Here is a 14590-nt window from a genome sequence, read left to right as displayed (position 1 = left end):
ATTGATAAAATTATAATTCACAGTTTTCTTAAGCTGTATAAGTTAAAAATTCACCAAATGTTATATTAATGTTATACTTATCCATTCATAAATAGCCTAGAATATGTCATATATATTTAGGTAATGTTTCTATGTTTTTGTGTAGGTTTTCTGGATCTAGTTAGCTTCCACATTGTAAACAGAATGTACAAATGTTATAAACATTTACTAATCCTTTTGCTTAAAGTTATATATTATAACCACTATCCCATGGAAGTTGATTTATTTTTGTCTGTGTCTACTTCCTTGTGTTGGATATGCCTGTTTCAAGAGTTGATACAGTCTGTTGTACAAGTTATTATGAGGGTTCTCTCTATTTGATATGTTATTTGTAACAGTGGTTGTTGTTGTAAATAATTTATTGACTTTGGGATAATGCATTAATAGCCTAGTCTGACTTGAAAGTGTGACATTTTCTTATTCTTAAATATGTTCTGTCAAATACAGAGGCTTGGCAGTATGTAAAATAGAGAAACACTGTTTTAAATAAAGATTTGTTTTATTTTTATCACTTGTTTACCTTTGTTCTTCATGTTTAACATGTCTTAATGCATAATGTCTCTTGAAGTGTATTTTGCAAATATTGGATTCTAACCAATCACACATCAGTTATGTGAATCTTACAAACTAATAAATAAGTTATTTTTTGTTGCCATGACCAAAGGATTTATTTATGCAGGATTTCTTTTGAACATACTTCTTTTTTTTTATATTTTAATCTCTGATAGCATAAAGTAAAAAAAATCATGTTTGATATGAAGGGCACTTAAGAGGTAGAAGCTGGTGTTTAAAGTGAGGACACAAAATACAGTAAGGACTGGGAGACCATTTCATAGACTGAGAGTTTCAACTAGGCATGTTGAGGACTATGTCCACATTCTAGAACTACCCTTGGGAATGAGAGTCCTAAAGTAGTTAGAGGAACATAGATAGCTGCTAACCATGACCTCTAATAAATAATTTTCTTATACAGAAACATAAAGAAGTGTCATAGCAAGATTGAGCAGTCTGAATGTCTCAAAACTTGTTAGGGTGGGTCTTAAGAGACATCAGGGTGCTCTTAAAGAGGACTAGGCATTGCAAGGCATTGTTTTAAGTCACTTTCAATCAAATAGATTGGAATCAATACATGAATACCTTCAATGTGTCACAATGGCATACATTGAAACTAAGCAACAGTTGGCATTGTTCTTGACATATCTTGATGTTTTAATGAGAATTCCATCTCCAAGTTATTCTGATATATGACCACCAACTCAATGCAGATATGTAACAGTGATCATGCAGCTGTGGAATGGGTGTATTCTGCAGCTTCTGATGTGCATGAATTTGCATGGCAGCAGGTGGTTAAAGTGGCCATGTGTTGAAAGATTTTATGGCAAAACAGTAACAGATCAAACAGTACTAAACAGTATAAGTTGTTAATTTGTGATGATGGGTGCATGTGTTATGCTATTTGTATCAACGAGTTTAGTTTTTATATTTAATTATATATGGAAAATATATGTTATACAGTAACACAGCTTTTCAGACAAATAAAGAATTTGGCTTTGAATATTGAGGTGTCTTATGTGTATTAAAATCCACCATAATTAGTATAAATTACATTGAGAAAGAAGTAAGGAATTTTATTAATCCTGTATAATTGTATAACAGTATAACTGTTATTCAACTCTCAGGGTTTCTTTCTTTGCTAGTCTGAGCATTGGTCTGATTTTTTCTTGCTTGCTCCAGTCTTTTATACCCCACTTAATTGGCCTTGCTGATATATGTCTTGTGGCACTCTCCAGCTATGTCAATGTGCCTTCTGTTCTGGTACTGTATGTAAGCACCTAATTTAGGTAATGTTACCACTTTTTCTCAACAAAATGTCACTAACAGGTTTCTTGGTGCTATGATCATTTGGAGGTAGTTTGAGTGTTTTTTGTGTGACCTGGCTGATTTTAGTGAGAAAAAAAAAATTGACAAGCTGATATACTGTTTAAATTATCAGATTATTATTTCCACTCAAAGGTAAATCAAGTTTCTCCTTATCCCACCTCTGATATCTAGCATTGCTCAACAATTGGGAAGGGGTTACTCTCAGATGAGAAGGTCTGTGATCTTATTTGTTGTGAGAAGGAGATGCTTATTTGATTTGATGGTGTTTCTTCAGAGGGGCTCTGAGGCTGGACATTCTGGATAGAATGCACTTCCTTTTATTTTGTTAGCTTTTCCATCCCCAACCCCCATGGGACAGTAGTGAGTTCATGGACTTACAATGCTGAGGTCTGGGGTTTAAGTTTCTATAGAGAACATACCAGATAGCCCAGTGTTGCTTCACTCTAACAAAACAAACTTATCTGACAAAATATTGTACCAAACAATGCTAATAAATACAGTCTTTACAAAGAGGCCTCTTTGGGATAAACTGAGGGCTGAAGGGTCTTAGAACAGATATTTAGTTTTTTTTTCATTCATGGGCATTGTGGTTCATGCAGGGAGATTTACTGCTCAGTTACTTGAAGGGACAGCTGTGCTTTATTTGTCACTTTTGTCAGAACTATGTGATTTAGCCTACCACCATCAGGTGAAAGCATATTCAAACTTAAACAGTATATCTGCTCCTCTGTATTAGGGATTCGAAGGCAGAGTTTGGAGTTAATCTGAATAGATCAGTGTATGCTTTCTGGGTCTGTGAGGGCTTGGCTCCAAGAATTTCTGAACTTGTAGTAACTTTAACCACTATAGGTTCTTGAGTATGGTTAGCCATTCAGTTCACATTAGCACTACCTCACCTGTGGGGTTTCCATCTCCTTCTGATCCTTGGATTTTGGACGTTAGTTCCATGGCTATCAGAGTTTGATTGGTCTGGGGACAGAGAGAGAGGGTTTTATTCTTGTTAGATGTTGAGATGTTGGGTCTATGAAGAAAAAAAGATTGGTGTCCAATTATCATTCTATTTCAGTGCTTAGATTCTCCAAGGTTCACAAATTATTTATTCCTCAATTTGGGTTGATTGGCATTTTTCACTAAGGTTGTAGATGTCAAAGTTTAATATCATCAGCTCAATTCTGCACATTGCCATAGTGGTGGCACTACTGCAATTTTTGTATACAAGGGTCAGGTACTGCAGTTAGAGATTCTTGCCTTCAGACTAACAACAGCAACATATACATTCTGCTGAATCACACAAGCTTTTTATCATCACCTCCATACCCTAGTATGTGCACACATCATTCAATGGATAAATGATTACTGCTGGCATTATGTCATCAGTTACCAGAACATCACCCCCTGGATTCTACTTTCAGAAACAACCAAGACTTGTTTATTCCTTTTGTTCTTAGAGTTGAAATATCTACTAGTGCTCCTACTCAATACATCCTCAGTCTGTGTACCTTTTTCATCACATATCTCATTTGCCCTCAGCCAACTCCCATCAGATCCACATTATGGAACAAGAAGCTCAGTTCTTACTCTTTTCTCCCACTGCACAAGTGATTTTCTCTCTTTTGGGAATGTGGGCATCACTCAAATTCCTTGTACCCTCAGGATGAGTGCAGAAGAAATCCTCTTAGTGGTTTTTGTGCAACCAAGGAGTCAAAAATATCAAATCACTGAATTTCCTAGTTTACTTATTCAAACTCATTCTTCAATCTCGATGGGTTATTAAGTCAGGACAGTACTAAGATAGGGGTTTCTCTGCTATTGCTTTGTTCAGAGATCAGTCTCTTTATAAATTCTTTACTTCAGCTTTGGAGGGCATATCACAACAGTCATGAAAACTAGTGTCTACACACAGATGATGATGCTTACCTACACCATTTTTTTAATTCTTCTTCCTCTTCAAAAGATCCAGTCAAGGTCCATTAAGGGGAAAATTGTCAGGCTTCTCTCTAACAATTCCAAAGTGGTATTTTGCATTTTCTTTCAAAGGAGCACTTGGTTCAGTGCTCCTTCTTTATGAACCTTGAATCTCCTGTATTAGGACCATTCCTATAATATCACCTTATTAGCTATGTTCCATGATGGCTGTGGTAGCAAATCAGTTGTCTTGACCTGAACAGATTCTCCCAACATAAAGATTCTGCATTTGTGAGGCTTTCATTGACTCTCATTTTGAAACATTGATGATTGGGGGTTAGACACTCATTGTAATACCCAACTAGTAGCAATTTGGTTTTCAATACATCATCTTTGGGCTTTGACAGTGGATGCATTCTGACAGGACAGGATTACAGCTGTAGGTCTTCCTTACAGTTCAAAATTTACCCAAGGTACTAATGATTTGTTCCAACTCATTATCAGGTCTTGTTGATAGCATTGGATTGGCAGCTGTACCCTGGTTTCTGCTTCTGTGATATCCCCAAGAGTGCCCACTTCTTGCACTTCCTCTTTGGCCCTCTCCATGGAGGGAGCTGTGATTAGATGTTGGATACCCAGCTATCCAAAAGCTCAAGATTTAGGCATGGAATTTATGCAGTCCCTCGTACAACATTGAGATTTAACTTCTAAGATTGACACATATAAGTCTGTCTTTGCTTAGTCCCATGAGGAACCTTTATCAATGTAAATGGCATATCTATTGGCAACGATGTATCAAAAGGAAGTTGAACTCACTTCAATTAGAAGTGCCAATCATAATTCGTTTGTTGATCTGACTCTGGCAAGGGTTTTGCATCTTCCATAGTCACCTTGTATAAAGTAGCCTACTGATTACTGTTTAACACACGAGACAAATTTCTTTGAGTTTGCAGTATTCTCCATCTTCTTCAAGTTTCTTTGAGTCTTTTGTCCCAAACACCTGTTCTGGTTACCTAACTGGTATACTAAGGTTACATAACATTTCTCAGCACCAATTTGTGACCTGAGTTTCAATTATTAGGTATTACCTTTCTTTGGAGGTTTGCTTTACATTACTACTGACCTACAAACATTGCTGGTCAGAGTGGTTTGTGTTGTTTGGGCACAGGACACTTTATCTTTTTATCTATATCCTGAAAACAATTCTTTTTCCCCAAGACACTTTGAGCCATGAAAGGGGATAAATTCATTTTCACTGTTTTGTCTGATCACTATTTCTCATTTCTATAGGTAATTAGTTTTCATTTGTGATTTTGTTGCCCACATTAATGTATTTAGAGATGCTGGACAATGACTTTTGATTCATTGGGATCTTTTAGCTTCCTAGGGTTTATCTTCAATTAAATTGACGGTGTATATGAATTTGATCCACATCACTAGTTCTGGACCGAGGAATCTTCTGTGAGTCTTGTTAAATCATATTTATTACATTTCTATAGCCCAGTTGAATTGTCCATTGATATCTTTCCAATACTTCTATCTCAGACTGTTTGCATGATCTGGTAGTATCTTCATTTGAAGGTTTTTGACTACCTTGTGTAACTATCTTACCCATTTACACTAGATTTTACAGAGGCAGTAAATATTTTTATTGTTGCACTTCTCTCTTCTTTACCTTTGGGGGTCCTTTACCTCATTTTTGTGGGATATCACACTGTGGCAAGTGTTGCCCAGGCAGGTGTGCTTTTATGAAACCATTTCTTCACTATCAACCACTTATTCTTGGTTACAACAAGCTCTGTTGCAACTAGAAATGAAGTGTTTTATAAGACCATCTAGAAGCTGATTGGATGGTACTACTGTGCTATACTGGACTACCACTTGTGGATTATCTTGAGTAAAGTATAAGGGGATATTGCCCATCTTTGCCAGTCATTAGTTTGAATAAATCAGGATTGAGTTGCTTAAAAAATTTTGGAAACTTGGTTAACCTGTTGCACTGTTCCTCAGAACTCTCAATGCCCCCCAGATTCTACAAGTGGAGCTAGGGAGTTCTTAACAAACTCAGTTTCCAGTCATTGGGGTAATAGAAACAGGCTCTTGTTCAAGAGTGTTACAGTGAAATTTTTCCACTCTTTGAGAAGAGGGTAGAGTCAGGGGCCCTCCTACCCAGGTCCTTGGATGTTTTTGTTTGTTGTTTTTCCTAGATGTTGATAGGAGAGAGATAAGCATACCCAGGAGACTATTCATAATACAAGTTCAGATCTGATGCTCTTTTATTTAGTTCAGTTGAGTGTGGCCTTTATTTTTTATCAATACTGGTTCAGTACATTTTTTATGGAAGAGGGTTCACTGTCTTCTCAAAGTTCCAAATCCAGAATGGTTCAATATTCTGTCATTGGTTGATCACAATTTGTTCCAAGTCCTTGCTGTACTTCTGGGAGCAAGAGGAATTTGCCTTGCTCACACAGTTGGGGGTAAGGATGAGTGTTTGTAATTCCAGATTGCAAAAGTTTTGTTTTCTCTGGTTGAGTAATATATACAAGATCCTGCCTTTCCAAGCCAGAGGTGTTGCCTTGCAGATGTCTTCAGGTTGAGAAGAAGGTTTGTCCACTTCAGTATTGCTTACCTTCTTGTCATGATTTTGGTGGCTCGGAACACACCACTGTGTGGCTACAGTTGGGATCCACTCTTATGTTTATACACATACATATTGCAGGCAACTTTCTCTAGCCATCAACATGGGATATAGAAACCATGGCCCTATAATTCCAACTCTAACCAGTGGAGCCTCAGCTATCTGATTGGGGCCTGTCCAATATTGATGATTAATAATGTAAAGTTCCACTCACAGTACATGACGTAAGATTTAGGTTAAGAACAAATCTGTTCTAGATGTAGTGCAGTTCCTCCCACTAGAACGCCTGTCTTCTATTGACACAACCATGAACTATGCAGATGCTTTCTTTATAGATAATGCCCTCACCAACCCCTCCATTTTCTCAGTGTGAGATTTTAACTGTAGTGAGAGAGAGTATAAATATGTTTTGAAGTTAACATTTTCTTAAATCAAAAATGTATTTCCAATAATATTAACTTCTGTCAAATTCTTCTGCCTTACTTACAGTTGGTGTTAGATATAATTATCTAAATAAGGTGCTTACATACAGTACCAGGATAGAGGGTGTATTGACTTGGGTGGAAAGTGTCATGAGACAAATACTGCCAAGAGCAGTTAAGTGGTTTATAAAAGATTGGAGCAAGTGAGAAAAACATCAGACCAATTCTTAGTTGGATGAAGGAAGAAACCATAGCAGTTGAGTAATAGTGTGAGTAGAGGAAAATAAGTATTACTGGAAATACATTTTCAATTAAAGAAAATGTTACTTTCTGAGACTGATTATTGTCCTTGAAACACTATATGTTGTAATGTTGAGTAATGTCATCCTCAAGAGTATCAAAACAAAATTGGTAAAAATATATATCTATATATAGATACACAGAGAGATCCAGCTGTTGGTCATGTGACTACTTAGACAATATGTAGATGGTATGACATTCTTTAAATTCAGTGTGTAAGCTAAGTATGCACATGACTGATGTTTCTGTATGTTTATATGTATATATGGTTTGCTTTCACACTTCTTAGGATGGCATAATTTGATATTGAAATGTGTAGTGGCTATTTTAAGGTCGTAGATCCATTTTTGAACAAAGGTTTTCAGTTGTGTACTGAAAAATGGAGATTGTGTTAAGTATTTTAACCTTTATTATTTTTGTACTGCTTGATACTCTTTTACAATCACAACGGCACCACAGTGAAGTGCTAAATAACCTGAAGACAAACCCCATGCAGCAACCACCAATGAAACTTTCAGTTGTTTGATTTATTAGTAGATGATGTGCTGTGAACTTATCATGGAAAGATAGAACTTTAAGAGACAACCACCATATCACAGGAGTCACTTCAGAAGCTCATACCAGAAGGTGGACCTACTGCAGAAGTTTTGTACATGTGTGTCTGAAATAGCCAATTGTCTTTCTGTGCCTGTCATGCTCTGTATCTCCAGAATGCTAATAAAACAATAATGTGCCAAAATGCTTCTTTTCTCGAACACATTACAGGAAAATTGTTCATATTTTGCAGTTTTACAATTTTATATTAATATCAACATCAGTCAGTCAGGGTTTATATGGGCTGAATATGAATAGTCAATCTGATAAAAAAATTATTCATAACAGAAATGTTTGTTTTTGTGAGGGAACTTCACACACACATAAAGGACTTCCTCTTTAACCTTATTGAAAGTAATATTTCAATGGTAGGAGCATGAATGGAAAATGTGTGAACAGGAGAACATGTTTGATTAGAATTTGTTGTTGTTTGCTGTGTGGGTGTGTGTATAGATTATTTTCCATTTTGTTCTTATAAACACGTTTCTATTGCACCAAGTCAATTAAATTTATTTGAATTGAATGACATATATTTCCTTTGTTACTTCTCATAGAAACAACAACTTGCAGAAAGTGCCCACTAGTTGTCTTTTCATGTGCTCAATAAAATGACAAGAAAGGATGGCATCCTTTTGTGGAGAAAATTTCAATGGCTACTTACAGAATCTGAGTGCTCTTTTGTACTGGATGCACCCATTGAATCAGACCTCAAACATTTTTACCAACAGTGCATTGTAGTTAGTCTTTGTTGCTTAAAACTAAATGCAAATCACTCTTCCTTATTCAAGTAATACATGAAATAACAAAATACAGTTATAAATGGCCCATTAGATAAACATATTGTATGTAGTTCATGATCAAAAGCTTTGGATTGACTGCAGATGTTTTATTCATTTATCACTATTTTTAAGAAATATACTGCTGAATTATTTCAATGGGTATCTGCTAGGTTTATGTAATCCTCAACATGCTGTAAAGTTTTTATTAAGATTGATTTGTTTTTGTAATTTTAAGTTTCATTTTTTCATTTATTGTAGCTGGTTAGCATGTTAATTTTAGCTTCATTGTTTATTTTGTAATTTTGATTTTTAGTTTTGCAGCATGTAATTTTAGCTTTAGTTTAATGTAAATTTAATTTTTACCTTTATTTTTTGGTTGTAAATTATGGTTTCTTTTTTGTAATTTCATTTTTATTTATTAAGCTTAAACTGACGAGTGGAGCCTTTGAGTTTCAATTTTTATTGTATTTGTGTAGGCTTAATGGATGTGATTTGAAGGAAATGATTACTGTATCTCATAATATCTTAGTTAACTTTTAATTTGGTCTTTAATGTTTAAAATTCAGGTCTGGAAGACCAAAAACTAAGGAAGGGTGTGTGTGATGGTATTAATAACATTATATCTTAGCCCTTCATTACAAATGTAGATTATGTCTCTATTTCAAAATATTCAAATAATTTGAAAACATTTGACAAATTAGTGTGAGTTGGGAGTTTTCTACTTTATATATGTTATTTGGAATAGTCACTGCTATAGGTAATTAAGGATTGTGGGACACCACACAAGGACCCCAGCCTGACTTGAAAGTGTCATGTTTCATTAATTTTGACTCACCTAATTTCCCTTGGCAATGTGTTTAGAAATACTATGTTTGAATAAAGATTTGTTTCACTTGTTGATCTGTGACATTTCACTGCTGTTCATGTTTGAAATATCATTCTGCATGACATTTGTTTTGCAGCCACTTGATTCTGAAATGTTTGAAATTAGTGTATCTCAAAATCAGAATATGACATTGAACATTCATTGATACTAACATGACTTTCAAAAACACATATAACAACATTTCTATAATGATATTTACTTTAAAAAACCTACATAGTGTTATTTCAATGTTTCATATCTGTTTTTAACAGAATCAGCTTCTCAACTGAGCATGGACTCTTAGAAGCTAAAGGTTGAAAATTTGATAGAAACAGGATAATGAAGGTGTTGTACATAAAATAATTTAACGGTTCTGCCTAATACAGAGGGTTGAGTATGTTATATTAAAGCAATTTTGAATATTCAAGTCAACAAGTCACATGATAACCACATTCAGTAAACTTGCAGTGGAATGCTATGTATTGGATCTGCACTTTGATATTTCTTGGAAATCTTTAAGTAGTTTGATGCCACCAAAAATTGATCACATTTTTGATGCAAAATATTCATACACTTAGATCATAAAAATGTAATCAGATTATGGATGTAGAATGTCCAAGATGGGAACATCTCTGTTTCTAGCATTGGAAAATAAAGGAATATAGATAAATATGGGGCACCAAGACTAACCTGTAACAGACCTGCAAGAAGTTATATTCCAAGTTTGATAAGCAAAGTGTGGTATCTTGTAACAGGTAAAAATCCACAAAGATAAGCAACAGAAGCCTTTGACATGTTCCAAGCAAAATAATGAAGAAGGATATCTGTCTAGAAATATGAATCCATGACATATCCAGGAAAGGAAGACCAACTGTCAAAACTGTATTAATGGTAATTACTCATGTAAGAGTAGCATTACCTGGTAATACTTGATGAAGGATATATGTATTCTAATAACTGTAACAAGATTTATGCTACTGGTTAATGGGCGGTAGGAATTTCCAAAGGCAGTACACAGCATGTGACAAAATGTTTTCAAAATAATTTATGATCATCATTGCTTACTAAAACAGGTGCAAGTTAAGTATCAGGAGAGTAGGTGAACTCTTCTTACTATTAGGTTAATGTTATGGACGTTTTTGACCATCCAGAAATACTGGTTTTGTATGGAAGTGAGACAAACAAGGTTTAACTTCATCAGGATAATACTTTCAGTCCAATATTACCTCCCATTCAACTTTCACATACTTTAAGCAGCTGGAGAATAAAATGGGTATTCATGATATTCCCTATAAAGGCATATCAGTTCAAGGATGCATTACCAGTAGGTCTTGAGCAACTGAATTGTTGAAATGGACACTGGGAAACCACTGTCTATATATTAAGTGGGTCATGGAAAGCAGTTGAGAGGAGTGGATGTGATGCCCTTATGATGGATCCTTTTTCAATATAATCTATACTGAAGGCATTTGCACATCATCAGGTAGAGAATTAAGAGAAATGGTAATGTAGACAAAAAGGCAGGTTGAGACTGATATTTGATATAATATACTCCATTCTGTGAATATTTATATACATTAATTTATTGATTAAGATATTTCTGGTTGTTATTTCATTTCTTTATATTATAGTTATTGCTGAAACATGATGTGAGGTCACTTATGGACCAAAATAATTATGGATTTACATCTGCATTCTATTTGTGGCCCCAAGGTGTGGATTCCTGTATGTGGTGAAGGGACCTCCTAGGGAAGGTTCTGTTATTTCAGTTTACCTCCTCTGGAATCTAAATATCCACTCGGGAGTTTGCCATTCATGGCAACCTGTGAAGGAAAGGAGAGGATCCTGATGGTTGAGAGGTCTAACCCTAACACACCACTTTGGCCTTGAATTTCTATTGACGGGCAGTTTTAGGGTGGCTCCCCTTGGGTTAATCGGCTGGTCCATTTGGGCTAGGGTCAACCAAGTACCAGGGTTGGATGTTCTCAACAGGTGTTGTGGACATTGAGCTGATCTTTATACCACACATCAAGCAGCTATGGGTCAAATGTACAAGAGCAGTGAACATCCTCCATGTCCTTTCTTCCACCACTTGAGGAGCAGATCAATGTTTTATGCTAAAGGTATATCGTGCTCTATTCAATTGAAACTTGACTATGGATCACTGGTCTATGGCTCTGCCAGAACCTGGGCCTTAAAGATGCTGGATCCCATTCATCATCAGCACTGGGGCTTTCTGCACTTTCCCAGTTCATGGCTTATACACAGAGTCTCATGAACCTTCTTTGCACCTCTGCTGTTTGCAACTCCCTTTACTATATGCTTCGAAACTTTGTTTCTTATCAAAGCATCCCACCTGGGTTGTGTTTTCCTTCCTCGGTGGGCAATACGTTTTCAGCACAGATGATCTACCATTCCTCCTTTTGGCATTCGTATCCAGGCGCAGTTGGATGAATTGGGTCTGTCTTTGGATAACATTGCTGTATCCACTGGTCAGCCAATCCCACCATGGCTTCTTACAGTCTCCAATTGTGACCTATCTTTAAGTCATCTGAGAAATGCAGACCCTCCTGATTGGACCAGAAAAAGGAAGTTGTTCTCACTAGACTACTCTTTGGTCACAGTTTTTTAACTCATTGTTTTCTTTTATCTGGGATTGATGCACCAATGTATATTCTGTGAAACACTCAGGTCACAATAAGCCACATTTTACTTTCTTTCCATCAGTATGACTCTCAACAATAGCACCATTTTAAACATGTTCTGTCCCAAGGTTTGTCCATAACGTTAGTGTTATTGGTGATGGTGACACTGTCCACCTTGGAAATATGTTTAGTGTTCTAAAAGCCATTTATCTTTTTAATGCCATTTAAGTTTTTTTTAATTTATCATTAGACTTTTTTTAATGTGATTCCCTTTTAGGAGTCAAAGTCCATCTAGTTTGATTTGAAATTAGAAAATGGCTGTAACATCAAATAACTCAAAACCATGATTGGAAAGGCCTACTTCAGGTGACTAATGCTGCTGTTTGAACTACTCATTAGTCATCCTGGCACATTATTATTAAAATTTTGCTTATAGTCTTTTAAAAGTTTTATTACTTTATTTTTTGAAAATGGCTATAATGTCAAATAATTCAAAACCAGGACTGGAAAGACTAACATCAGGTGACTGACAGTGGTTTTTGTACTTACTTGTTAGTCTTCCTGGCGAGTTATGATAATTACAATTATGCTACAGAAAGTTCTTTACAACTTCAATTACTGTAGTTTTTCTCTTATCATTGTAGACAAGATGTAAACATTGGTTTTATGCTATTTGTTTTTTTAACTTTGTTTAGTTTTACCTTAATTTCCTTTTATGAATTTTACAAAATTTCCTTTAATTTTAACTTTTTCAGATGTTTGGCACAGATAGTGTAGCTGCTTTGTGTCATAAAATACCAAATCAACCAACTGTTGTGGCTTATATCACTCTACTTAGGTTTCAAAGTGCTTAAAAATGGCTTGATAGGTACATAAAATATACTGTTCTGGTGTTTTATTGTTTTAAAATCTTGACTTTCTGTACTGTGGATAATTCTGACATAATGTAGTGTAAGTACTAAAGAGCATTTTAATTTGTTATTCCTACTTCAAAATTTAAAGACAGAAACAGTTGCAGCTGACTGAATAATGTTGTTACTTATATAAAAGAAGACTGCTTGATACTTACATGGCATTATACAAATGGTAGAGTGTAACTAAAGAGAGAAAGAAGGAGATAGTAGTCATTCAAGTTCCTAATTAACTGTTACAGTCATTGTAACTTTACAAGATTTTGCAAATTTAAAACAAGTCAGAACTAATATTTATACTGATAAAACTAGAAATACATATTTTATATATCACCCTAAAATCAGTGTTACAGTCATTAAAAAGTTCTTGCTAGAATAAGTATTAGTTTGTTTTGGTGTCAAACTGTCAAACTTGTCACATGTTTACAATCTGATAACTTCTTACTTGTACTCTGTAATACTTAAAATATTTGCAAAAAAAAAAAGTGCCATCTTGTTCACAAGACTTTAGTTTATTCTACTGATTGAGCATAGACCATCATTTACTCTTTAAAGTTATTATTTGAAGTCTAGAATAATTAATAATGTGCTGACATGCACATCAGAGTTCACATGTTTGTAATTTAAACTATAGAATACCAAATAATGTGTTGACATGCACATTGGAGTTCACAATTTGTAATTTAAAGTGTAGGATTGCTTATAATATGTTGATCAGAATATCGAATATCACAGTTAGTACTTTAAATTATTAAATCCCTAATAATGTGCAGACCTAAACATGAAATTTCACAATCTATATATTTTAAAGTATAGAATACCTAATAATGTGATGATTTGTACATCAGAGTGCACAACTTGTGATTTAGACTGAAGCATGTCTAAGAAATTATTGTACAGGTATGGTAGAGTTGTTATTGGGTATTTTAACTTGTACCAAGTTTATGTATTTTTAGCAGATGATAATTTATTAGTAAATTGTTAAAAGTTAAGTAGTTTGAACAGTAGGCTCCTCTTATCAGAGAGTTTTCATATGAGATATTTATGATTTTTTTTCTTCAAATTATACAGTACAGTCATTATTCAATCAAGATCAAGACAGTGACTTCCAGAGACTCTTAGAGGCCATCTATAAGGAAACTAGTTGTCATGTTCTCAAGTCTTTATTCACTCAGTACAAGTTCACTGATCATTTACTTGTAGGTGATTTTCTGAGTGTTGTTTCTATAAGTAGATTATCAAATAGTTAAGAAAATCTTGTATAAAGGAAAATGTTCACGGGTATGAAAAAATAACACTTATTAAACATAAATCTTGTCTTTACTGTGTTTAGAAAAATTTGGGAAGATTAAGAAAGATAAATCTCCTGGTCTGTATAACACTGACCCAGTGGTTTTGAAAGAGGTTAAGGATTGATTATGTGAGCTACTTGCTATTAGTTGTACATTCAAGTCCTTGAATGATAAGCAGATTGGGAATTGACTGATGCTATTTCTCTTTTCAAGGGATGTGACAAAATTTGTCCCAGTAATTATAAAAATTGCTAATGGCAAGAAAACCTTTTGAAAGTTTGTTCACAAAGATGTTCACAAAGTAATTTAACATACTTTG

The 14590-nt window shown here is 34.8% G+C and overlaps 1 protein-coding gene across 2 annotated transcripts in view; it reads left to right on the top strand.

Annotated features, from left to right (window-relative positions):
• The window catches only part of LOC143232266 (gamma-tubulin complex component 3 homolog), a 90078-nt gene that overhangs the window by 54846 nt on the left and 20642 nt on the right, over nt 1–14590 (top strand). For both annotated transcript variants that reach the window (XM_076467455.1, XM_076467456.1), the window contains exon 14: nt 14051–14178. In XM_076467455.1, the coding sequence (XP_076323570.1) occupies nt 14051–14178 (128 nt within the window). The remainder of the gene's footprint in view (nt 1–14050; nt 14179–14590) is intronic.

The sequence above is a fragment of the Tachypleus tridentatus genome, chromosome 11, assembly GCF_004210375.1.
Source record: "Tachypleus tridentatus isolate NWPU-2018 chromosome 11, ASM421037v1, whole genome shotgun sequence".
Lineage (NCBI taxonomy): Eukaryota > Metazoa > Arthropoda > Merostomata > Xiphosura > Limulidae > Tachypleus > Tachypleus tridentatus.
Note: the sequence above shows the minus strand (reverse complement) of the source record. Positions and strands in the feature narration are given on the sequence as shown.